Here is a 24,050-nt window from a genome sequence, read left to right as displayed (position 1 = left end):
GAAATGTATCATCCGTTCCGAAAGCAGCAAACCCTGCGTAAAGACCATTCATTATAGCTCAAGCCATAAGTTGAAATAATCAAAATCCGATAGACATTGCATCGGTCCATATACACTTGAAACTTTTGTAGCAATATCATACAGGTAAACTCCCTCGTAGCTACTATCTATTGTACCTTCTTCCCTCTCGTCGTCAGCTTCAACGGCACGGGTTTGCTCCACAACCACAGCGCCACAAACGCTATCCATCCAGTAACAGTCGCACCAATACCTGCAATCCAAGGCCATGCACCGCTGATGACCCAACTCCTGGGCCACTCGTCGTGGGCAAAGTGCCTGACAGTGACCGTGTTCTTCTCCTCAATGTTGGTGTAGAACGGTCGCTTGTAGTTGACCTTGAAGTTGAAGATGCCGTGTTGGTCAGGCAGCTTGAAGGAGGTGGTGTAAATGCCCCAACCAGAAGGCGTCTCTACGTATTTCAAGGGGAGACGGTGGAAGGGGGATAGCATGGAAAATTCTAGTTGAATAACGTCGCCTGCGGGAGGGACAAAGGCGCGGTAGCCGTCCCAAGACCACTCGCGAATCTCGATATTGTATGTCTGGGGAGAGTTAACACGGTGTCATCCCACAGGGAGAAGGGTACGTACAACATCGTTCTTCACTCGGTAGATCTTGGGGTTGGTGTCATTGCTCTTGACACCGTTCTCATTGAGGTAGTGTTCAATGCTGAAGACCTTCAAGACACCAATCTCCCCGAATGTCCAGCCAGTGATTTCTTTGGCGAATTCTCGGTTCGAAGTGGCGATCTTCTTCTCTCCTGTTCCCGCACCGCCGACACCTACGCTGCGCTGGACCTGGGCATCAAACCAAGTATCCTCGAGCATCTCGGCCGATCCAAGGACAGTGAAGCGGGCAGAGTTGCGTGCCTGCATCGCGGTCACCAGCGATAGCTGCTGACCAACTGCAAATGGGTCCTCAGCGACTTCAGCCTCCTCTTTGGGATTGTAGGAGAAAGCGGTTCGGGGAGCTCGGAGGATTGGAGTCAGCAATGGGCTGTTGTTGCCGAGCGTTTGCCCGACAGTTCCAGGGAGCGCAATGACCTCGTCACCAGCCCCACTGCCCTTGAAGAAGTTCTGCACATCGGGCCTGATGGCGTCAGGTCTAGGTACAAGCAAAACATCGTGGTATTGCGAGGCTGAAATAGTATCGTAGTTGAAGTGGTCTACGACCAACGAGGTCCGCTCAGGGGGAAGATGGATGTCGAGTTCAAGGAGCAGCGAGACGAGCGACGTCGGAGTGGGAATGGAGGAGGAGAGGGCCAGGAGGATGTTGCCGCCGCTATTGATGAAGTCGAGGAGGAGTTTGGGGGTGAAGTTGGGGCCGAGTCCTGGGGGGAGTACAGATCAGCACCACATTCCACTCAACCTGCGATTGAAGATATTGTATCATATCGTATATGCTGTCTACGCACCCTTCGTCTTGGAGGGGAGAATCAGGACGTGGTCAAATGTCCGCTGGCCCAGGTGGAACAGAGCCAGCGAGTCGTTCTTTGGTGAGTCAAAGGTCAGGGAGAACCCTCTATCTGCAGGCGGAAGAATATCAACATTGATCATTTTCAGTCATTGGTTGAGAGCCCTAATCCTTCTGGAAATAATTGGAAATTCCCGGGAGACTCGCACCTTCGAGATCCGCGATATATTTCGAGTATTTGGCCTTGTCTGTTTGGGACTGCAGCAGCACCAGCGCCCGGTAGTGCCCTTCGTAATTGAGCGCTTCCACCAGGGACGTAATCCCCAGCAGGATGGCAGGAAGGGAGAGGGAGCAGGACAGTGACCACCTCATCGTCGCTGGTTGGTGTTATGGTGGTTGTGATGGGAATTTGGGCGATGCGATGCGATACGCGCCGGGCTGGAGCTTTAGGAATTAGGAAACGTATGTCGATGCTCACAGATGCCGGTCAACGGGCGAACATTGATCCATGGATGCACGTGACTATACTTTGGATCAGCTTCCAATCTGAGTCTCGGGAATGCTCTCAAGGCAAGTCAGCTTCAAACAACAGTCGCATACATCACAGCGCCTTCATATTGAGGAGCGTTTCTATACTGTACGTCTTCAATGTCCCCTATTGTAGCCAGTGCTCCAGCTCACCCTGACAGCCACCATGTCGAACGCCATCCCCCGATTCTGGTCGCAACCCATCCGCTACCTCCGCTGGGCCTCCATTGAGAAGCCCGCCATCTTCTACTCGCTCATTATCGGCAGCATGGGTCCTGTGGTAGCCATGACTGTGCCGCCCATCAGGAACATGCTGGGGGATCACAAGAGACCCGAGATCCCGCTGACATATCCAAGTAGGTGCTGGAAGGACGGGGATTGGAATGGGGATGGGGATAGAGAGAGCAGTGAAGAGCTGGACTTCGCTGGGCTGGGCCATGGGAGCAGCTGCTGACGATGCGACAGTTCCGACCGAACCGCGAAAGAAGCTCGAAGGTTTCGAGGACAAGTGATGGGATGGGGGCAGACGGTGGAGGGGTTGGTTGAGGGGCTGGGCTGTACATATCCAGGCGTTATAATGGAAGCATCTACTGCTGCTGCACGGAAACGACGACGAAACTTGGCCTGGTGGGCTTGGGTACACCACTCTCTATCTGTGCAGAGGTATGCGGTTGGGCTGGGAGTAATGGTTTGGAACATGAGCTTGTTCATGAGTTCAATTCCACCCGTCGAATCCAGCATCATATTTTCCCAAACAGTTCACTCAGTTCACTGATGCTCGCCCGCATAGAAGAACACATGAATCAATCGTCGGTGAAGACTGGCTCTGTTGAATTGGGTAGGTGCGCAGTGGTGTATTCATTCCGAATCCCATGTATGCTACTCACTGCAGAGCTTTTTCGAAGCTTCAAATCTCTTGTTAATGCTATGCATGTTCACTTCGCTTCAAGTCTGTACTCATTCATTTATTGCAATGTCCTGTAGCATCTACTATCCAGCCATCAACCACTCAGTTGGTTAGGAAGCTCTATGGAGGGCAAAGGCAGAGGCCGAATAAACCGTGCCCATACGATGGAATGCAATGCTACAATCGTTTCTTGCCTGTGACTGACATAGTCAACGGCTTCTTTTCTCCCGTTTTCTCTCTTTCTTTCCTTGCCCTTCTCCTTGCTCTCATCATCCATCTCGCCCACGTCTCGTGGTTTCATTCATTTCCGTAGCAATCCAGGCAGAACTCCCAGCCCAGCTTCCAATCTCGCAAACTTCAACTTCAACCCATCCCGCCCCTCCTGCATTTATTCTAGCGAGGTCTCAAGAGAGACAATTCGATCGACACCCTTCTGACGGTACCGACGACAGGCGAGTTTGTTGAGAACACGCCTCTGGTCATTGCCGCGAGACGAATGCGGTGGCGAGACGGATCTCGAGGCCGAGGGCTTGGCAGACTTGCTGCATCTGGACGTGGGCTTGGACCTGGACGCTGTAAATGAGTGACGAGATGTTGTTAAACATTTGCTGTTAGAAGCTGGAGTCCGAGCAGAAGGTTGGAACTGGTATGCTTGATCCTCCACCGCCGGCGACCCGTCCCGTCCTGTCCAAGGAGCACCTCTCAGATCCCACGTGTTCTTGAAAACCGTAGTATCCGTCATTTCCAGGGCTTCGGCGGGGACATGATCCCACATACAACGGCGTGTCGAATTCCCGGCTGGGACCGTCGTTGAAAGACGTGAGCGGCATGTCGAATGGAAATAGGAGGTCCCAGAAACCGCTAACGGTGTCCATTGGAACCGCTCCTGCAGGATTCGGTGGTGGCCCAGCGAAACTGTGATCAAGTGCGAAATCTGCCGGGAATGTGTGATCCGGTGACCAAAGATAACTGGGATCCGGAAACGAAAAATCGGGCAGTGAAACTCATGATGGAGGCGAATAGGGAACGCTTGGTTCGAGCCCAGACCAAGCGCTAAGTTCTTCTCCTACGTAGTGTGTTGCTTAGCAGAAAAGCACTGGGAGGGCGAAGTTCATTGCCATATCCAAGCTGCTGTTGGATTCTAGCCAGTTGCTACCGAAGAGGAGTCTCTGGCTGGTTCGGGATTTCTGGTTCAATAAGGCTGAACAGCCTATGCTCCTGGAAGAGAACTGCTTCGTTCACGACTCGTCCGACTGTTTCTGTGTGGAAATCTATCACAGCAGGGACTAGAAGGGTGATATGATTGATCTTCTAGCTTATCGGTATTGGGATACGGTACCTATACGCAGAGCAGAGATGCGGGATCCTCTCCAGGCCTGTCAGTTACACGCGCCTGAGGCTGCGAGGAAGTATACAGGGGATCTAAGGAATCGAATGGGTCGATTATTTCCCATGCCTCGAAGAAAGTGGAGTTGTATTTCCTATGCTTCAACCTACTTTTTAAGTGGGCCCGCCTAGCCAAATCTACTCGCTGCTTTATACAAGAAAATTTTTTCAGTAATGCCGCTTATACTAGAATCCTATACTATTGCAATTCTCGTATTATTATCGCGATTTGTTTAGCTACAATAGCGGAAATCCTTACTACTGACGCTGCTTTAGATGCTTTATTACAATCTTCGGACGCTATATTTGACGACCTCGGCTTCGGTATACTCGATTCTGATATAAATACAAATCCATTTCTTAAAGATTCTTAAGAGAAACCTGTTTCAATTCAGTAAGGCGATGTATTTCATAATCTCAAAGCTTTTAAAAACGCAGTACTCAATCAAGCTATTCACGAGCGATAAGAGCTTAAGTGTCCGAATAGCGAGAAGACTCATATGAGATACGTATGCTACTTTAACGATACATGCAAGTGGCGCGCTCGTTGCAATTACGACGTTCGAGCTGAAGAAGCTACGGTATCGGTATGGTAAGGAAAACATACATGCTTTAATCGTGTTCGTTATACAAGACCGTTAGTTGCGCGGACAGCGTATCTATTAGAATTGATTTTTAAGCTGATATCGGTGACTAAAAACACACATGTGTCTTTAATTCGCGATCAGGTTCAGCGCTATATCGAGATTTTGATTTAAGAATAATTAGCATACAAGATAAAACGATTGTTAACTAAAGATACAGCTGCTTAGCAAATCAACGACTTCCTTAAGCTTCCTTGCTAGCTCCGACGGTTACACGAAGCTAATCTTTATATAAGCTGTGAGCCTCACAACGATACTTTAGTCACCGATCTCTTTACGACCGAAGATAAAGTATTTCGCCGTATTTTTATCGGACCGCATACTTCGCAAAATCAATTCATATCTTTAATACCTTTCGTTGCGCTAAACGGAATATACTTGCGCAATTGTTTCAAGCAGACTTTGCTTCTTGCAGTCGGACGCAATAGTAACAACGAGACTTTTATTATTGCGTAAGCTATAATAGAGTTAGAAAACGACGAATCTTGGTTTTAGTTCATCGAGCGCTTTATTCAAACCGTACTTTCTTTTGCAGATCACCTCAATTACGATTAACATATCCTTTGTATTATTTCCGATCGCAATTCTTCTCTTTTTAAAGCAATCGCGACCTTTCTTCTTTACGTCACCGACGTATATTGCTGTTAGCATCTTTTAAAGAACGTCTTTAATATTACGAAGCATGCGAATAAGAAAGCAATTAAAGAAGCTTGATAAGCGTTCTCATTTGCAAAAAACGATACACAATAGAATCGCGCGATTGCAAAGATGCAATTATTTAAAAGGAAAGAAGCTGTAGAATATATCGAGGGTTTAGATAAGAGCAAGTTTTGCGTATAAAAGATTCTAAGACCTCGATACAAACACAATTCTTCCGGCATTATTAAAGGTTAAAATAAACACATTCGAGAGCTTCGAGAGATAAGAATCATAGAATTGATAGACGCGCTTTAAAATCGTTCTTCGCGCAAGCGTTTAACTACATACCTTGCTGCAAAGAAATAGATGGCAGACCGCTAGCGATACACACCTTTTGCGCGGAAGAAAATTATAGCTAATACTCTTTAGTCTCGCAAAAGCGCTCAACAAGCTTTAATCACTGCGCACAACGGCAGAGATAAGGTATTAAAAGCACGGATTCGCTGCTAATACGACGGCGTCGGAGAGCGTATTCATATCGTTCGTTGTTAAGATTTTTATTGCTTTTGCGGACAATTTCAAAAGTAGCGATTACTTTGCAGCCACGCTATTACGACAATACGATTTGCGCAACGAGAAGTTTAAGAATAAGTTGATAATATGTAAGAGCCTTTTTATGTAGTTAATAAAAGCTAATATCGCGTTATTAAAAAGGAAGAGATAAGAGAAAGAGATAAATTGACTGTTATTAATAATCATATGCGTACAATCAAGGTCGACGATATTGTTTTAGATTAGATAGATAAGACTTGCACTGCGCTTCTTTTTAAATTAAAAATTAAATCAAAAGCAAACTAAAAAAAAAGGAAAGAGATTAAGGATATGCTAAAGAAGCCGGCAGAGCTATATTCTTATAGTAATTGTAGTAAAATTAAACACAATCGGAGGAATAAAGTGTGTCTAATGTATAACCGCGCTAAGCGATAGAATTGTATTTATTTATTTTTAATCGAGAACTTTAAAACGAGAACTTCAAAACGAGAATTGCAATAGTATAAGATTTTAATATAAGCGGCATTACTAAAAAAATTTTCTTGTATAGAGCAGCGAATAGATTTGGCTAAGCAGGCCCACTCAAAAAGTGGGTTAAGGCATAGGAAATACAACTCCACTTTCTTCGAGGCATAGGAAATAATCGACCAATCGAATGGTACTATTTTTACTTTATTTGGATTTGTAATTATTGCGCAATAAAGAAGTGATAGCTACTACGTAAATGTCTAAAGTTGATTTTAATGTTCTCGCTTAAGTGGCCAACAGCATTGCTATACTAAATATCAAGGTCCGTGCGCATTCGAATAGCCACGCCAAACGTTAAAGGAAGAATAAGGGCGATCTACCACGGTACAGGCCTAAGTACTACGTCGCAGGCGTAAGTATTACCCCTCGAGGGTACGGAAAACAGGGGGTTTAAAGTGGAAACTAAACTTTTAAGGCACCCTCGAGGGGTAATACTTAGGCCTGTACCGTGGTATTACCCCTCGAGGGTGCCTCAAAAGTCTAGTTTCCACTTTAAAACCCCTGTTTTCCGTACCCTCGAGGGGTAATACTTACGCCTGCGACGTAGTAAAGAGTTGAATAGTATTACCTTTGTAAGATTTCGATTTGTAATTGTTACGCAATTGAAGATATGATGGATGAATGTCTAAAAATGACTTGATGTGCTCGCGCTCAAGTGGCCAACAGCAGTTGCCTAAGATAGTACTGTAATTGCTAACCTTTCATGTATGTACGTACCAGGGGATTGATTTCTCATCACCTTTCAGTGTTCGAAGATGCTATACACGTTAAAAGGAAAAACCTTGCTGCTGCCCAAGGCGCGGCTTCTCTCTCTCTTTCTCTCCGCATGCTTCCATTACACTTCCCGAATTTTTTCCACGCAGAGATCGGATTACGGTTACTCCGTCAGTCAAATCTATTCTTCCACAGGCTTACAAAAGCACCGCAGATTATCTCCTTAGAAGATTGCGAGCCCGAAGTCGACCTATTCAAAATCAGAGTCTCTGGTAGGTAGGTGATTCATGCGTCTGCTGCTGCAGGCCACCAACTAAAACTCCGTGATGATGCAATGCAGCGCAGTGCTAGAAGATAGATAAAAGGAGACGGTGGGGAAAAGGAAAGGGAGGGAGATGGAAAAGGAGGGAGAGGGAGAGATAGGTAGATACTCACTTCGTTCCATCAAGAGAGAGATCGAAGCGTCGGAACAGGTTCGCGAATGCAAGGTACAGCTCACACCACGCAAGACTAGAGAGAGAGCCATGGAGCATCAGTCAACAGTCCTTAAATCATCATCATAATCATAAGCTGGGATTGAGATAGTTGAAGAAGAAAGAGGGCTTACTTACTTGATGCCAAGACAGCTGCGCGGGCGTTTGGAGAATGGGACAAATTACTTGTCGAGGGTGTGTGTATTTTCGAGCCAGCGCTCCGGCTCGCACTTCGTAGGGTTTTCGAACGCGTCGCTGTGTTTCATGGGGAAGAGGACGCCCATGCTCACAATCGTCCTGGTCTCTCTCAATCAGCGCCGTGTTCAGGGAGGGTATCAGGTAGGTGAGAGAAGCGAAGACTCACGTTCCGGGGATGAATTTGCCACCGATCGTGGTGCCTTGGGGAGGCACCATGCGTGAGTTTTCGGGTGTGGTGGTCGGGGCGATGCGCTATGCCTCCTTGATCACTGCCGTCTCTACATAATCATGTCAGAAGGTGCATATTTATATATGTATATATACCGTATTTATAAACTGTATTGAGACACACGAAAAGCATCCTGAAAGTGCTCGCTCTGTTCGACCTAAAAAGGCTGGGTCTCTTTGCCCACTTTCCCTGCACTTCATGGGGGGGGTTCTATATCATGATTGAAGAACTTAGTCGGTGCTGTTACGTACCAGATGAGGGAGTTTCTCGAGGACTTCGCAGCGAGGGCGGTCGGCAAGGTTGGACCAGGCCTCCTTCAGCTCTATCTGAAGGTGCTGTTACTTCTCGGGGTTGCGCAGTAGCTGATACGTGCCTATAGTCAGAGTCACGCCCGTAGTATCTGTGCCGGCAACGACGAGGGCAATCGCCTCTTCCAGCAGACTTGCGCGGGATGGCGTCGGCTTGCCCTTGTAAAGCTGCGGGTCGATAAGCGAACGATATATAATTGGGTGCGGATATTCGTTGGGTTTCTCCAGCTGCGCAGTGATGGTGTCGATCTGCTCAGCAAACATCTGCACGTCTTGTAACGTTTCTTGAAGGTAACATCGTTGCAACGCACGTTCTTCATCTGGGCAAATGCAAACCCTTGGGGAACATCTTCAGTGACACCTATTCAGGAACGTTCAGGATGAACCTGCGGATCATCGCAAAATGCTTTGAGTGCCATGAACCACGCTACGATCGTCTCCATGGCTTCAAGTACCGGGCTATGCAAGTCTTCATTGCTGAAGCAGTCGACCGACTTGCCAAAGCACGTCGACGTGATGATTTCAAGCCCGAGACAGCGGAAGCCAGACGACAAGTCCGAGGACTTGCCAGCCTTCTTATCCTTTTTCAAAACGTTGCAAAATTTTTCAATCTAGGATATCGTTGTTGATAAAACCAGAAAGAAGGGGGAGGTTACTGCTTACATTCTCCTGGATCATCCATTCAAGTGCGACGAGCTCTTGGTGAAGAATGGATGCAAATATCCTTGTGGACCTTGTTATCTTGATATTTGATAAAAGTGACGGTGGCACCGTCGCCCCCTAGCAGCGCGTACATGTACGGATCCTTATCCCAACGTTTGCGGTATTTCTCATCGTACTACGTACATGGAAGGGTGGTTAAAATGTACCTAGGGGGAATTAGAGGCTATTCATGCAAAACAAATGACCTAGGTACGTAGTAAGTACCGGTAACTCGCCTTATTGGGGCCAATCCTCACAGTGTCACCCGTATGTTTCCTTAGCTACTCTCCCCATGAATACATGTCGGACCCAGTTTAGGCCCATAAATCATAGAGCGGTGGTTTCTGAATGGCTCAAAGCCCTGTCGACTCCACTGTATAGACTAAATACTGGCTCAAAGATACTTTTTAAGGCTGAATCCTTCTAAGTTGATTGGTTTAAGCCTTGATAAGATCCCTTGCGAAAATATACTTTCGTATTCATACAAGTACCACGGTACAGGCCTAAGTACGTAGTACTACTACGTCGCAGGCGTAAGTATTACCCCTCTAGGGTAGGGAAAACAGGGGGTTTAAAGTGGAAACTAAACTTTTAAGGCACCCTCGAGGGGTAATACTTAGGCCTGTACCGTGGTACGTACGTATTACCCCTCGAGGGTGCCTCAAAAGTCTAGTTTCCACTTTAAAACCCTTGGTTATCCTACCCTCGAGGGGTAATACTTACGCCTGGGACGTACCGTGGTAGAAGAGAGTAGCTGCTCCACAGCTTGAGCAGAGCTTAAGGCATGTGCTGCTGCGCACAACAGCAGGCTATAAGTTCTATCTCGTCTTTTCATCTTTATATTTTTATTTTTTATTATTAGAAAGCATATCTACTACGTATATGGACTCACAGCTTCATCTGCTAAGTTTAGCATATTCAAATTCGATCCCGCGATTTTTAAAGTATCGGTAGGGCTAGTAGTATTAGCTGCTATCGCTATTACTTTTATATACTTTGATACGTAGTAATTATCGATATTATCCGCAATGTCTTCCTTTATCCCTTCTCTTGCTTTCTTGGTCTACGCTTGGCTGCCTCCTCCTCTTAATGGTCTGCGTATCAGCAGGTTATCATAGGCCGGTCTATGTATCATATCTGTGAGCGTTTGTACGAATAGTACCGTAAGTATGATACTTACTTTATCTTTCAAACACCGGTACTCTCTCTCTCTCCCCTCATGAATACATGTCGGACCCATTTTAGGCCCATAAAGCATAAAGCGGTGGTTTCTTAATGGCTCAAAGCCCTGTCAACTCCATTGTATAAACTAAATACTGGCTCAAAGATACTTTTCAAGGCTGAATCCTTTATAAGTTGATTGGTTTAAGCCCTGATAAGATCCCTTGCGAAATTATACTTTCGATATGTATCCATGGGAGGGGAGAACAGAGGAATGAGAGCGAGTGTAGGTAGGGAGTTGTAAGTGTCTATCTATATTATAAGTCACCTTGCCCCCATAGACGTCTTCGCAATTGCTCCTGAACGTCAACTCATCAAGGATTCGACTCCTTGAAACTATTCTTTCTCAGCCAAACTTCTTCTCCTTTCGTTGCACAAACTTGCTTAGACTGTCCTCGAACCACCGCCATGGCTTGCCAATTCCTCAAATATGCCGACGTCAACGGTAAGCATCCATCCTATCACACAGTGTTAGAATGTCACGTGCGCGATATCTGACTACTTAATGGTACATAGACAATCTTGCAGCACCAGAGAACACACCATGGCTCTCTCCGGTGCGCTTCGCCTACAATTGGCTTCACGATGCACCCATCAAGTACCTTACTGCGCCGCCGCCATTGGAGTATACTTTAGAGGCACCGTTATCCCTATCAGACTCGCTTGCAAGCGACAAGGACAAGAGGCCGGCGATGGGATCCGGAGCAGCTCTGGACACCACCGGCACCAGAATCACATCGAGCAATAATGCTAACAGCTTTGACATCTACCCCGTGCGGGCCGGCCTGCCGTGGCCCACCGGCCTCACCAAAGTGCGGCAGAGTCGACACTGGCGCGCCGGCCTGCGCCTCTCGACTGATCTCCTGGAGCTCTTCGCGGCCGACGCCACATCGACCGATGCCGTGAGGCGGAATGGCGTGTCGCTCGCTCGCATCGCCTCGCATGAGCTGCTGAACAAGGAAGAGGACCGCTTCACGAAGTTCCCTACGTACATCTTCCCTGAGGCGGATGAGCAGCGCACTCGGCTCTTGGCGGCGACGGTTGTGTACATTATCATCTTTGACGGTAAGTGAAATTCCATAGATTCCGCAGATTTCGTAGATCTATCTCCTCGGCCTCGGCCTCGAGCCTCTGCGCGCAGGTCATGATCAGGCTGGCTAATCCGTGTGGTTTGCTCTGGGCTTATTCGACTGATCCAGATTCATGGGAGATGCACAGCGAAGACAAGCTCGGCGTGGTGCGAGACGATTTCATCAAGCGGCTCGAGGGCGATATTGAGGATGCTGAGCATGCTGAAGATCCGAAGCAGACGACGATGCTACAGGCGCTTATCTCGGACACGGTGCGTGAGTTGAGAGATGAGGACGGCGGGCAGGAGGTCCTTGACCGGCTCGTGGAATTCTGCCGTCACGTGCCTCCTTCCGAAAACACGACGTTCGCCAGCCTGGGGGATTTTCTCAGGTATCGCTGCATCGATGCGGGCATGCCGTAAGTGAAGCTTCTAAGCTATGTATTACAACAATTAACATTTGGTACAGGTTCGTCATCGCGTGCGTTAAATTTTCTATTCGCTCAAGCGTGCGCATCCAGGACCCGAAGCTGGCGCGCATCGTCCGACTCGTGAGCGATCACGTGACCTTGGTAAACGACCTCGCATCCTACGACAAAGAGAAACGGGCGTACGATTCGGGGAAGGTACGCTATCTGATCAACGCCGTCGATGTCGTCCAACGCCTGCTTGCACTCCCATCGCCCGCCGCGGCTAAGTCATTCACCTACGCCATGCAGCTTCAGGTGGAGGCCGAGATGAAGGAAGAGCTGGACCGCTTGATTGCCAGTAAGGAGCTCTCGACCGAGGAGCTGCAGTTCATCGATGCTGCGCTGGTCATGACGGCTGGCAACGTCTTTTACTCGGTCATAGCGTCAAGATATGGGGGAAAGGCGGCCGAGATCAAAATGTAGATAGGATAAGGCAGACTGATAGAAGCAAGGATTCAGAAGGTGTTGATGCTAGTAGGAGAGAGCCGAGAGCTGTACGGAATATTGTCGGAGTGGCCAAGAGGCAAATCCCAGTGTAGCAATGGTACAGGAATAGGGATAGACCCAATGTTTCAACACAGACACGCCAGGCTGAGCATAGTTCAATTTCAAGCCTCACTCGATTCTTTCACTAGCCAAATCCATCGCGATTCTGACCCTTCGCTATCAGTATGGTATATCCATGTCCAGCACATCCTCATCCTCAATCTCTCTTCCACTTCTGTCGCCGAGTCCATAAAGGAATTTTCTTCTTCCCTCGTATAGACGTCGCAGACAAAATCGACGAGCACGGCCAGCTCCCTCTTGCCCGCTGGCACAAAGTGACCGCCGATATGTACGGCGACCGAGATTATTCCCGACGCTCTGTGGGCTATCAATTCCCGCGTCCAGTTCTCCTTAATGATCGTGTCTAGACTTCCGGTGAAGTGGAGCGAAGATGTCATAATCGCTGGGGTGTAGAATGCAGCGTAAGACGGGTGCTCTCGAGGCAAAGCTAGAATAGCAGATGGCAAACCGCAGCGGCGGATAGTCCAAGTGGGCAAAGCCGGCGGGGAACGACGGACATAAGTCTCCATCATGGTTCATTGCTATATGTACAGCAGCAGCAGCAGCAGGAAGGGCTTCACGCCTCCCGGGCTTTGTAAGATTTGGAGAGCGAGAATGAAGAAAAACAAGTCAGAATTGCTTGCTTGCTTGCTTGCAGTAAATACGAGAGGCCTTTCCAGGCCTTATATAGAATATTGGATAGTTCTAAGGCCTTGACGCATAGAATATGCAATAGTATTATAAATCAGAATCAGATCGAAAATTCCTATAGATTTTAGTAGGTCACCTTACCTCACTTGAAATATTTTAAATCAGGTAATAATTATAAATCAACATGCCCTCTTAATTTTTATTTATAAGTGATAGTAATACTTTATTATTACTTACGGTGACTCAAGATAAGTGCCGGGGGGCTACGATATTTTACTTGTAGGAGGTGCCTTTTACGAACCTTCAGCTCTTTTTCTTCCTTTTTCTTGCGGTAAAGAAAAAAACATAAGTCTAAAAAGCCAAAATTGAATCATCGATATGCGACGTTTTTTTGAAGAGTTCTTTTTTTACCGGCGATTCCGAACTTCTTTTCTTCTTCTTTTCGAATACCACGCCGATTACGATTTATACTTGACGAGCATACCGATTAAAAAAACAAAAAGAATTTGCGATAGAATAAGAACGGGTGTAAAAGACAAAAAAAAAAAGGCTTAATTCGATTAATCGAAAACACGGTATTGCGCTTTCGAAAAAGCGTTTTGCAAATATACCGGCTTTATTTAAAAGCTACGAGCGCGAGCCTTTTTAGCTTTACGACAAATGAAAACGATATTTATATTATACAAATCGAGGCCGCTCGGAAGGCTATACGTATTCGATAGTTGTTAAAGAAAAAACTCGATGCATAGCATTATAAATTGCTTTTAAAAGGTTTACATAATATCTAGCTATTTAAACGAGAGCTTTTCTTTAACGCAGTTTTTACTTTCGATTAGATAGCATTTTATATATAATTCCTTTACTTAATACGTCGCCGTACCTTATAAAAGGTCCCCAAGGCCTAAGCATTGCGTTTTAGATACCCGCCCGACGTTAATGGATACAATAATAATAATAATAAAATAATTTCTGTGACGATACGCCAGGTTTCTTAGGTCTCTCTTCACGTGCGCTAAGCTACTTCCTTCTTTTCCTTCTCATATTCTCTCACTTCTCTTGTTTCCCTCTTTTCACCCGTGAACCTGGTTCACGCGTCCCTGGCGCTCCCCACCTTCGTGTATATAAACCTCAGCTTCCTTCAACCTCTACACTCGGTAGTTGTTGATTCTAAGTTATTACTTTGAGATCCTCTTGAACTCCATGTGATCCCCCGCGCTCCCGTGAGTCCCTCAGGTAATCGCTTAAGGTCGTCACAATTGATTAAGCTTTTGCTTAAGCTTTATATCTGCTTATCTTTTCGCTTAAAAGTTCGGTTGCTTAATCTCCTTGCATATTATACGATTGAAATGACTTTTTAGCGTCGATAAGTTGTACTACGTAAATGACTTGAATCGGAACCATTCGAATTCGGTATTTAAGTGTATGTGTATAATTTTCTTACGATTGCCAGCTTCTTACAATGCAAATTCACTACCTTTATATTAAATGAATAAATAAAAGTAAAGTCTAAACTTTTCGAATTGATCTTTATCTTCTTTTTAATTAAGTAATTAGCTCAAATAATCATTGATTAATATTAGATCGCTGATAGCGATTTATCGTGAACGTTCGTAACTTTGTAAATAATTGTCGGTTTCCTTAAATTTTAATTCGAAAGAATTGACCGACTTGCTGTAGCAAGTCGGCACTACTAAGGCGGGACACCCAGCAAGGCGGGACAGTAACGGTATACCACTGATTAAACAACAACTACTAATATATAAAAAAAAAAATCAATATATTCTCAGAAAACTTTGCTTTATAAACGTAAATCAAAATTATAAAAATGCATTCATTTGTAGTAATCTAATACATTGAAATATAGTGAAAAAATGATCAAAAACTATCTTAAATAATTCATATTTACTTGTTTATTGCAAATATCTTAACAACTATAACCTTAATTTAAAAAAACGTTATAAAGATCGAAAATAAATAATTCAATTTATTATATTATAAAAGGTATTAATTATTAAATTAAAGCTGGTAGTTGTGACGACACGCCAGGTCTCCTGGACGCACCTCACATGCGCCAAGCTACTTCTTTCCTTTTTTCCTTCGTCTTCGTATTCTTCGTATTCTCTCATTCCCTACTTTTGACCTATGAACCATGGTTCACGAGTCCTTAGCGCTCTTACTTTCGTATATATAGACTTCAGCTACCTTCGACCTTTATACTCGGTAATTATTGATTTTAAGTTATTACTTTAAGATTCTCTTAAGCTCTTATATAAACCTCGCGCTTCCGTGAGTTCCTTTAAGTAATCGCTTAAGATCGTCATATTATCAACAACTACTTTACTCCGCCGGGAACGGCTTTAATAATATTCCTCCTCTTTAGAATTCCTTAGTAATTAAACGTCAAAAAACATTTAGACGACTCTAACGGTTACGAGAAAGCTTATTTTAAGTACAATTTAAAAGATAGCACTTATATAATACAACAACCTTCGCCCCGCGAGCAAAATCCTTCGCACACTTTTTAAAGCTGCTTTAATAGCTCCTTTCTCTTCCTTTACGGCCTAACTAGCAGTTCCTTTTACTTAAGAAGAAGCTATTAGTGAGCAAGACGATGAAGATGATCCCTCGGCCTTTATTAACTTCGAAAAAGCTTTGGCTTAATATTAAGCTCTCCTCTAGTCTTAACGAAAGGCCGCTAAGCTTAAGAAGCTCTTCGCAGATATAAAAACTCGCAACGAAAAGCTCGATAAAAGCGCTAGCGAATAAAAAACCTTCGTTAAAAAAGTTAAAAAAGAAGCCCGGCGAGCTCGAAAGGAACTAGACTAGCTTTAAGCGGTCTTGCTAACTACGGAACGCTCGTTAAAGCCTCTTTAAATGTCCTTCGAAGATAATTCTAAAGGCAAAGAGCTATATAAGCCCTCGGTCTTCTAAGCTACTCTTTTTATTTATAAAACCGCTAACTTTCGCCGCCTTTTCGTCGACGACGATAACGAACCACCTTCTTTTTACAAGCCAACCAACTTTCGCACTTTAGCTAAGTTCAACACTTTTAAAGCCTTTTCTTTAGCTTTTTAAAGTCGCGCTCGTATCGAACGGATTTTTAACCTTGAACAAAAGCTTTTAAACGGCGTAAGTTATCGAGTACGTTATTAATAAGCCCGCGTTTTCGACAACTTGAAAGCTTTCGAAGAATACTTTTTTATAAAACGCTAACGCAAGAATTACGTCTTTAACTAAACCGAAGAAACAGCTTACTTATTTTTAGCCTTTTTAATTATAGATCGTAGCAACCTTATAACCGCTTTAGAATTCGTTTAGATCGCTTTCGAGTTTTTGAACGACTCCGCTAAAAAAGCTAAAGCGTTAATTAAGTTCGAAAAACTTTATATAAAGCTTAACTAGTAATTTTAAGACTTTTACTTTGTTTTCTCGGAGCTTGTTGCTACCGCCGAAATTAAAAACGAAGATCGATTACGTAAGGCTTTGCGTTTTAAGATTATTAAAACGCTGCGCGATTAATTCTATTTGAAATTTGCTAAAACTATAACTTTTAAAGACTTTTAAACCGCCGTTTAACAATTAGCTATTAGCTAATACGCGTTTGCAAAGCTTTACGATGCTTTACAAGCTAAGTATAATACTTAATTCGCGAAGAGCTTTTATAATAAAGCTCGTACCGAATCTCGCTCGGCTTAAAGAGCAGCGGTTAAGCAAATTACTTATTACGAAAACCGTTAAGATAGCTTAACTCCCGTCTCTTTCTCTATCTTTTAGCGCTAAACCTTTAATAGCTTTAGCGCTAGTGCAAATCGATCTAATCGATTTAATAAATTCTCTTTTTTCGAAAACGCTTTTAAGTTAGCGATTAAGACCTTTAGATCGTTTCGTAAAGACTCGAATACGCCGAAGCTTTTCCGCTACTACTTAGTTAACGAGATAGAATACGGCGCTAAACTCGAATACAGCTTTTATTCGAATGACTCGGACGATAAACCTTACTCCGACGCTCTTGAGGATCATTAAGAGCTCCTTTTTGCTGACTCCGACGCTCCCGATAATAAAAGAAACGTCGAAGCTTAAGCAAAGCTTTTTTCTTAAGCTAGCTTCGAGATATGCGATACCTCGACCTTACGAAGCTTTTTGATAGCAAAGCTATAATTATACTCGTCACCTTTATTAAGAATAGCCTTTCGTATAAAGTATTTGCTTTGCTCGACTTAAAAGCTAATAAGTACGCGCTGATTGACTTAGCGCTACTCAAATCATTTTCTTTCTTTTTTAAACTTTTGATTCAACCTTTCCCGGCCTTATTCTTTATTAAATCATACAATAAAGCTCGTAAAGCTATTATCTTACACTTTGCACTTTTTAACCTTACGGTTGATAAGCGCGTTTAATCTTTTACTTTTTTTCTTATTATTAACTTTAGAAATTACAACGCGATCTTCGGACGAGCATAGCTAGCTAAGTATTAGATTCTTTTTAATTGCGCTCGCCGCAAGCTTTATTAGCTTCGTTCCAACCTTTCGATCGCTACTTACGCTAAACTTATTAAGATTACATACTTTAATCAGCGTAAAGTAAACGCTCGTTATTAATACGACGCTAATAAGCGTGATAGAACCTTAGACCGCTTTTAAAAAGCTTACGACGTTAATTCACTCGTGAACTATAATTTACGAGTAAATTAAGCAGCAACGATAATCGCAAAATCATTTCTTTCTTTTCGAAATCGTCTTTTTTCCGCTTCTTTTTTTAAGATCGTTGAACCCTTTTCTTTTATTCACCTTTTCGTAAAGCCGTTATTCCTTTGCTTTACGAAAAACACTTTTTTTAAAGACTACGCTAAATTAATATCTTAAATAAATCGTAAGCTTATGTCAACCGACGTCGCTTTCGTAGAACCTCTTTTATTCGTTAAACGCTTTCGCTAAACATCTAAGCATAAAATCAATAGAAACTTTAAAATCAACGGCGTCTTCGAATACGCTTTTTATATGATCGCTCGCTAAAAAAACGTAGAACTATTTTTTACGTCTTTTTACGAGCTCGATTGCTTGATTTCCGAGCGTTAAACGATTGCTTTTATTTAAGCTTATTATTAAGCAGCGCTAATACGCTTTATTAACGGCTTTATCTTTGCTATCGACTTTGCAGCGGAATTATTAAAGCTTATTAACGACCTTTTTATTTTTCTCGAATATTCCGATTATATATACGTGTTCTTTAAAGCCGCTAACAACGTACTAGCATTATATAAGCTTTACGACTATAAAATCGAGCTTTTCGAAAGGAGGAAAAAGGCGCTTCGATACTTATTATTATATAAGATATCGATCCTTAAGCTAAAGCTTATTAAAGCTTACTTTATCGACAATCTTAATAAAGGTTTTATCGAACTTTTAATAGCGCTATTTGCAGCTCTAATCCTTTTTGTTAAAAAGCAAAACGGTTCTTTCCGCTTTTGTATTAACTTCCGCGCGCTAAATAACTTTACTCGTAAAGATCGATACCTTTTTCTTTTGATCGATAAGACCTTTGCACGTCTTTTAAAAGCTAAAATCTTTACGAAACTCGATATTCGGCAAGCCTTTTATAAAATACAAATAGACTCAGCTTTTAAAAAGCTTATAATATTCAAAACACGCTACGGCGCTTACAAATGCAAGGTTCTCTTATTCGGATTAACTAATAGACCCGCCATTTACTAACGCTATATGAATGACCTTTTCTTCGACTTTTTAAACATCTTTTACACGGCATATTTAAACGATATCTTAATCTACTCTTTTAACCCTTTAAAGCACGCTAGCTACGTCCGCTAGGTTCTTTAACGACTCGACGACGCTAGCCTTTAAGCCGATATTAAAAAGTGCGAATTCAATACTATTAAAGTAAAATACTTAAGCTTTATTATCTTTATCGAAGGCTTAAAAGTAGATCCGGACAAAACCTCGATAATAAAGCATTAAGCGCTTTTTACAACCGTTAAAAGCGTCTAAAGCTTTTTTAGATTTTGCAACTTCTATCGCCGATTTATTCGAGACTACGGCGTAATCGCAAAGCCTTTAATGCATTTGATTAAAGTTAACGTTCTTTTTTTATTTAATTCTTAATGCTAAAAGAGCTTCGACCTTTTAAAGCTCGCTTTAATTATTGCGCTAATCTTATAGCACTATAACTAAAACCTTTTTTGTATGCTAAAGATTAACGTTTCCGACGGCGTAATCGCTTTAGTCTTTTCTTAAAAGCATAGTTCCGATTAGCTATTAATCGCTTATTACTTTAAAACTATAGCTCTCGCTAAACTCAATTACGTCGTTTACGATAAAGAGATGCTAGCTATCATACGCTCTTTTAATAACTTTCGCGCCGAACTCGCCGGCTCTTTTTATTAAGTTTAAGTAATCACCGATTATAAGGTTTTAAAATACTTTATAACTTTTAAGATTTTTAACGCTCGTCAAGCACGCTAAGCAAAGCTCTTTTTCGATTACAACTTTATTATTACGTATAAATCAAGTAAAGACAACCCTTTAGCTAACGCGCTAATACGTCGTACCGAAGAGCTCTTTTTTTAAAATAGCCTTAAGCGCACTTAACGCTTGTAAACGCTGCTCCGCGCCGATAACGTTGACTTACGACTTTTAATCGAAAAGCTACGCTAACTTACGCCTTCGAAGACAGCTGTTATTATCGAAGAGATCGCGGAGCTTTTATCGATATTTCGAGTTATTAACCAAGTCTTAAAAGCTAATCGAACCGCCTTTAGCTTTATAGCACTTCGAGTTTAAGCTTTTAGAGCTGAGTCTTTATTCGTGAATTACGGTTCACGAGTTAAACTTATTATAAAAAGCGACTTGCTGCTTTATGACGGCCGCTTATTAGTTTTCGACGTTTAAAACTTGCGCTTATTACTCGTTCGAGAAGTTTACGACCAAGTATTTACGGCATACCTTAGCTTTCGCAAAACTTATAAGCTCTTTGCAGCATAATACTATTAGCACGGTATAATTAGATTCGTTAATTAATACTGCCGCAATTGCTACGCTTGCAAACGAGCTTTAATGCTTCGCGATAAAAAACTTAATTTGCTTTAACTTTTCTCGATCTTTTCGCGCTTTTAAAAGCACGTTATTATAGATTTTTATAGCTTTAATAAAGATAAACACGGCTACGATAACGTTTTTATAATAATCGACCGCTTTTTTAAGCAAGCAATCTCGATCTTTTATTATAAGTCTATCGACGCTAAAAGCTTCGCTAAGCTTTATATCTATTATATTTACAAGTATTTTAAAGCTCTTTTAATATTGACTTCTAATAGAAGACTTTAATATTAGTCCGAGTTTTAAAAAGAATTTAATAAGATTTTCGGCATTAAACTGACCTTTAGCACCGCCGCGCATTTTAAGACTAACGGTCAAACCGAAATCTATAACTAATATCTGCAAAAGCGCCTCCGTCCTTTTGTAAGCTATTATTAAGACGACTAAAGCGAGTTCCTTTTTATAATAGACTTCGCTTAATTAACGTTCTTTTACGACTCTTTCGGCGGCCTTTCTTTTTTTAAAGTAATCTACGGCTACGCCTTTCGGACTACTTAGAATTAAAGCTTAAAACGACTTAACGACTAAACCCTTTTTCGCAAGCTTAATTAAAACGAAGCTCGCGCTTACGCTAACCGCTACTTCGGAGCTTAAAACTTCGTTAAAAAGCACTTTTAGCGCGCTTAAGACCGTATAGCTAAATAAGCTAATAAATTAAAGCGCTCGATTAACTTCGACGTTAAGGATAAGGTTTAGTTAGATATGCGCTCGTTCTTTACTTCTCGACCGTTAAGAAAGCTCGATAACTTTACGAACGGACCGTTCGAGGTTATCGACAACGTTTATAATAGCTTCAAACTCAAGCTTTTCGAATCAATAAAAGTTCACTTAGTCTTTTACTTTAAACGGCTACGGAAAGCTCTTAATGACTCCACTCTCGAGCAAATTATTTTTAAACTTAACTCGATTAATATCATTAGCGAACTTAAGTACAAAGTAAAAAATATTTTAGCGGTACGCTAAATTAAAAAGCACTTTAAATACCGCGCTTCTTAACTCGGCCGCGATATTAACCTTACTTAGTACCCCGCCTCCGACTTTATATACGCTCTTTTTAAAGTACGTAACTTCCATTTAAAACACAAAGAGCTCTTCGGCCCTTCCGCGAAGCTCTTCGAATAGATTAAAGCCTATTCGAATAGTATTAATAATTACGATTACTTAAGCAGTGATAAAGCAATAGATAAACGCTCGAGGACGAGCTTTTTTCGGACGAAAGAGTAGTGTGACGATACGCTAAGTCTCTTAGACGCACTTTACATGCGCTAAGCTACTTCTTTCTTTTTTTCTTTCGTCTTCGTATTCTTCGTATTCTTTTATTCCCTACTTTTGACCTATAAACTATAGTTCACGAGTCTTTAGCGCTCTTACCTTCGTGTATATAGACCTCAGCTACTTTCGACCTTTACACTCGGTAATTGTTGATTCTAAGTTATTACTTTAAGATTCTCTTAAGCTCTTATATGAACCCCGCGCTCCCGTAAGTTCTTTCAGGTAATCGCTTAAGGTCGTCACAGTAATGATACATGTATTTTTATACTAAGTTTAAATAAAAGTCCAAATTTCGTGTTTTTCGCTTATTCTGATATTTTTATAGCAACTTTAATATATACGCATTATCAAAATCGAAAAGTATAATAGTCAGTGCACTGACTTTGTGACCTGCGGGCTCTCGGTCACAGTCAGGACAAGCAAGTGTCCCAGGTCAAGCAAGTGTCCCATTTCAATTATTTTAACTTGTATTAGAAATAACTTAATAACGAATAAAGCTATGATATTAAAAATTTGATAGTTTTAAAGAGCTCGATTCCGCCGATTAATGCATTCAATTTTTATCAATATAGCTCTTTTTATTATCAAGTAATTCAAGTTGCAAATCGTAAAAAAAAATTGTTTTTGATTCTTTATCGAAAAGAATCGAAAATCGCGATTTTTATTAAGAATAAGTCAATAACAAAAAAAGATACAATAATAAAAATTAAATATACGAATCGAGATAAGTGAATTATACTTTACCTATTAAACATATTATATATTTTTTATTATTAAAATAAGTAAAATAACATTTATTACGCAAAATCACAATTGTAACAGCGAAAAAAGCTCGGACAATTTAGCGAAAATTCAAGAACATTATCTTTTCGATTATATTTGTAACTTAAATAAAATAATAATTATAGAAGTTATAATAAAAAAACCAAATGGTACGAGTCCGCTTGATTAAGAATTTTTTAAATATCAAATTTTTATATCAAAGCTCAATTGAAAAGACGATTAATATTCAGAAATATAAATTTTTTAATACAAAATATTTGATTTTCAATCAAATTCAATCGATAATCAAACATTATTTATTCTATTCATTATTAAATTATTAATAAAAATATTTTATACTTGGTTAGACTTTTAAAGATCTCGATTACGCCGATCTATGCATCTAGTTTTGAATATCATAGCAATATTCGTTGCTAAGTTATTTCTAATACAAGTTGAAATAATTGAAATGGGACACTTGCTTGACCTGGGACACTTGCTTGTCCTGACTGTGACCGAGAGCCCGCAGGTCACAAAGTCAGTGCACTGACTATTATACCAAAAGTACTATTTTTACTACTTTAACTTAATACAATAAAGGAATAACAACTTGTAATTAAAATTCGATTAATTGATAAATATTAAACTCAATACGGTCCATCTTTTGATACAGAAATAATTATTATATAATAATTAGTTGATTTTCTATTCATTAAAAAGGTGCAAATTTTACTGTCCCGCCTTAGTAGGTGTCTCGCCTTAATAGGTGTCCCGCCTTGGTGGTGCCGACTTGCTACAGCAAGTCGGTCAATTCTTTCGAAATAAAATTTAAGGAATACCACGATTACTATCGTGCAGCGCACGTAGCTTTTGCAATTGCCAAACAATAAGCAAAAACAATACTTGATTTCTTTATCCTCCTTAGCGTTTAAAGAAACTGATTCCTTTTATACTAATGAAAGAAATCACGTGCACTAGCTATATAATAGTATTTCTATCAGATTAAGGGTCCCTTGAAGGCGTGCTACGCTAAGCACCAAGGGCTACGAACGCGAGCCTTTTTAGCTCTACGACAAAAGAGAACGATGTTTGTATTATACGGATCAAGGCCGCTCGTAGGGCCATACGTATTCGATAGTTGTCAAGAGAAAACTCGACGCATAGCATTATGAATTGCTTTCAAAGGGTTTATAAGTATCTAGCTATTTGACGAAAGGTTTTCTTTAACGTGGTTTTTATTTTCGATTAGATAATACTTTATATATAATTCCTTTACTTAGCACGTCGCCGCACCCTATAGGAGGTCCCCAGGGTCCAAGCATTGCGTTTTAGATACCCGCCCGACATTAATAAATATAATAACAATAATAACAACCACGCTAAGCGAGGTATGCTTATCCGTGCCCAACGTGGCCTTAGGCCACCAGGCTACTACAAGGTGGCAAAGACCACTTAAGAGAGGTATATAGCCTCACATTGCTCTGAGCTTCCTAAAACAATATCAACTACCTTGCTCCTATTCCATCCTTATATCCTTATCTGTGCCTGACATACCCGAACCGTCCACATCCCTAAGACTACTGCATTAGATCGATATGATGTACCGACAGTTACGGAATAAGCAAACCTCGCTTAGCGTAGCGTATCTTCAAATGCCTTCACCTTCTTTATA

The 24,050-nt window shown here is 41.9% G+C and overlaps 6 protein-coding genes across 6 annotated transcripts; 2 read left to right on the top strand and 4 right to left on the bottom strand.

Annotated features, from left to right (window-relative positions):
* Nucleotides 1-167: 167 nt before the first annotated feature.
* Nucleotides 168-1,842, bottom strand: L3040_008122 (uncharacterized protein; the record flags this gene model as incomplete). Its single annotated transcript, XM_007290969.1, has 4 exons — nt 168-599; nt 648-1,387; nt 1,472-1,582; nt 1,680-1,842. The coding sequence occupies 4 exons, from the start codon at nt 1,840-1,842 to the stop codon at nt 168-170; spliced, it is 1,446 nt and encodes a 481-aa protein (XP_007291031.1).
* A 136-nt stretch (nt 1,843-1,978) lies between these two features.
* L3040_008121 (uncharacterized protein) lies at nt 1,979-2,510 on the top strand (the record flags this gene model as incomplete). Its single annotated transcript, XM_066157330.1, has 4 exons — nt 1,979-1,988; nt 2,093-2,107; nt 2,160-2,354; nt 2,464-2,510. 4 exons carry the CDS (start codon nt 1,979-1,981, stop codon nt 2,508-2,510), a joined length of 267 nt encoding a protein of 88 aa, XP_066010454.1.
* Nucleotides 2,511-7,539: 5,029 nt separating this feature from the next.
* On the bottom strand, nt 7,540-8,255 carry L3040_008120 (uncharacterized protein; the record flags this gene model as incomplete). The annotated part of the gene is made up of 4 exons (XM_007290967.2): nt 7,540-7,618; nt 7,804-7,878; nt 8,028-8,138; nt 8,206-8,255. The coding sequence occupies 4 exons, from the start codon at nt 8,253-8,255 to the stop codon at nt 7,540-7,542; spliced, it is 315 nt and encodes a 104-aa protein (XP_007291029.2).
* Nucleotides 8,256-8,305: 50 nt separating this feature from the next.
* Nucleotides 8,306-9,254, bottom strand: L3040_008119 (uncharacterized protein; the record flags this gene model as incomplete). The annotated part of the gene is made up of 5 exons (XM_066157316.1): nt 8,306-8,317; nt 8,520-8,603; nt 8,658-8,840; nt 9,032-9,187; nt 9,240-9,254. The coding sequence occupies 5 exons, from the start codon at nt 9,252-9,254 to the stop codon at nt 8,306-8,308; spliced, it is 450 nt and encodes a 149-aa protein (XP_066010453.1).
* A 1,653-nt stretch (nt 9,255-10,907) lies between these two features.
* L3040_008118 (uncharacterized protein) lies at nt 10,908-12,461 on the top strand (the record flags this gene model as incomplete). Its single annotated transcript, XM_007290966.1, has 4 exons — nt 10,908-10,944; nt 11,016-11,564; nt 11,699-11,987; nt 12,038-12,461. The coding sequence occupies 4 exons, from the start codon at nt 10,908-10,910 to the stop codon at nt 12,459-12,461; spliced, it is 1,299 nt and encodes a 432-aa protein (XP_007291028.1).
* A 185-nt stretch (nt 12,462-12,646) lies between these two features.
* On the bottom strand, nt 12,647-13,117 carry L3040_008117 (uncharacterized protein; the record flags this gene model as incomplete). The annotated part of the gene is made up of 1 exon (XM_007290965.2): nt 12,647-13,117. One exon carries the CDS (start codon nt 13,115-13,117, stop codon nt 12,647-12,649), a length of 471 nt encoding a protein of 156 aa, XP_007291027.2.
* Between the last annotated feature and the right edge of the window lie 10,933 nt (nt 13,118-24,050).

The sequence above is a fragment of the Drepanopeziza brunnea genome, assembly GCF_022702325.1.
Source record: "Drepanopeziza brunnea f. sp. 'multigermtubi' strain 214-2 chromosome Unknown ctg15, whole genome shotgun sequence".
Classification (NCBI taxonomy): Eukaryota; Fungi; Ascomycota; class Leotiomycetes; order Helotiales; family Drepanopezizaceae; genus Drepanopeziza; species Drepanopeziza brunnea.
The sequence above is the reverse complement of the archived record's forward strand: the minus strand, read 5'-3'. Positions and strand labels throughout refer to the sequence as shown.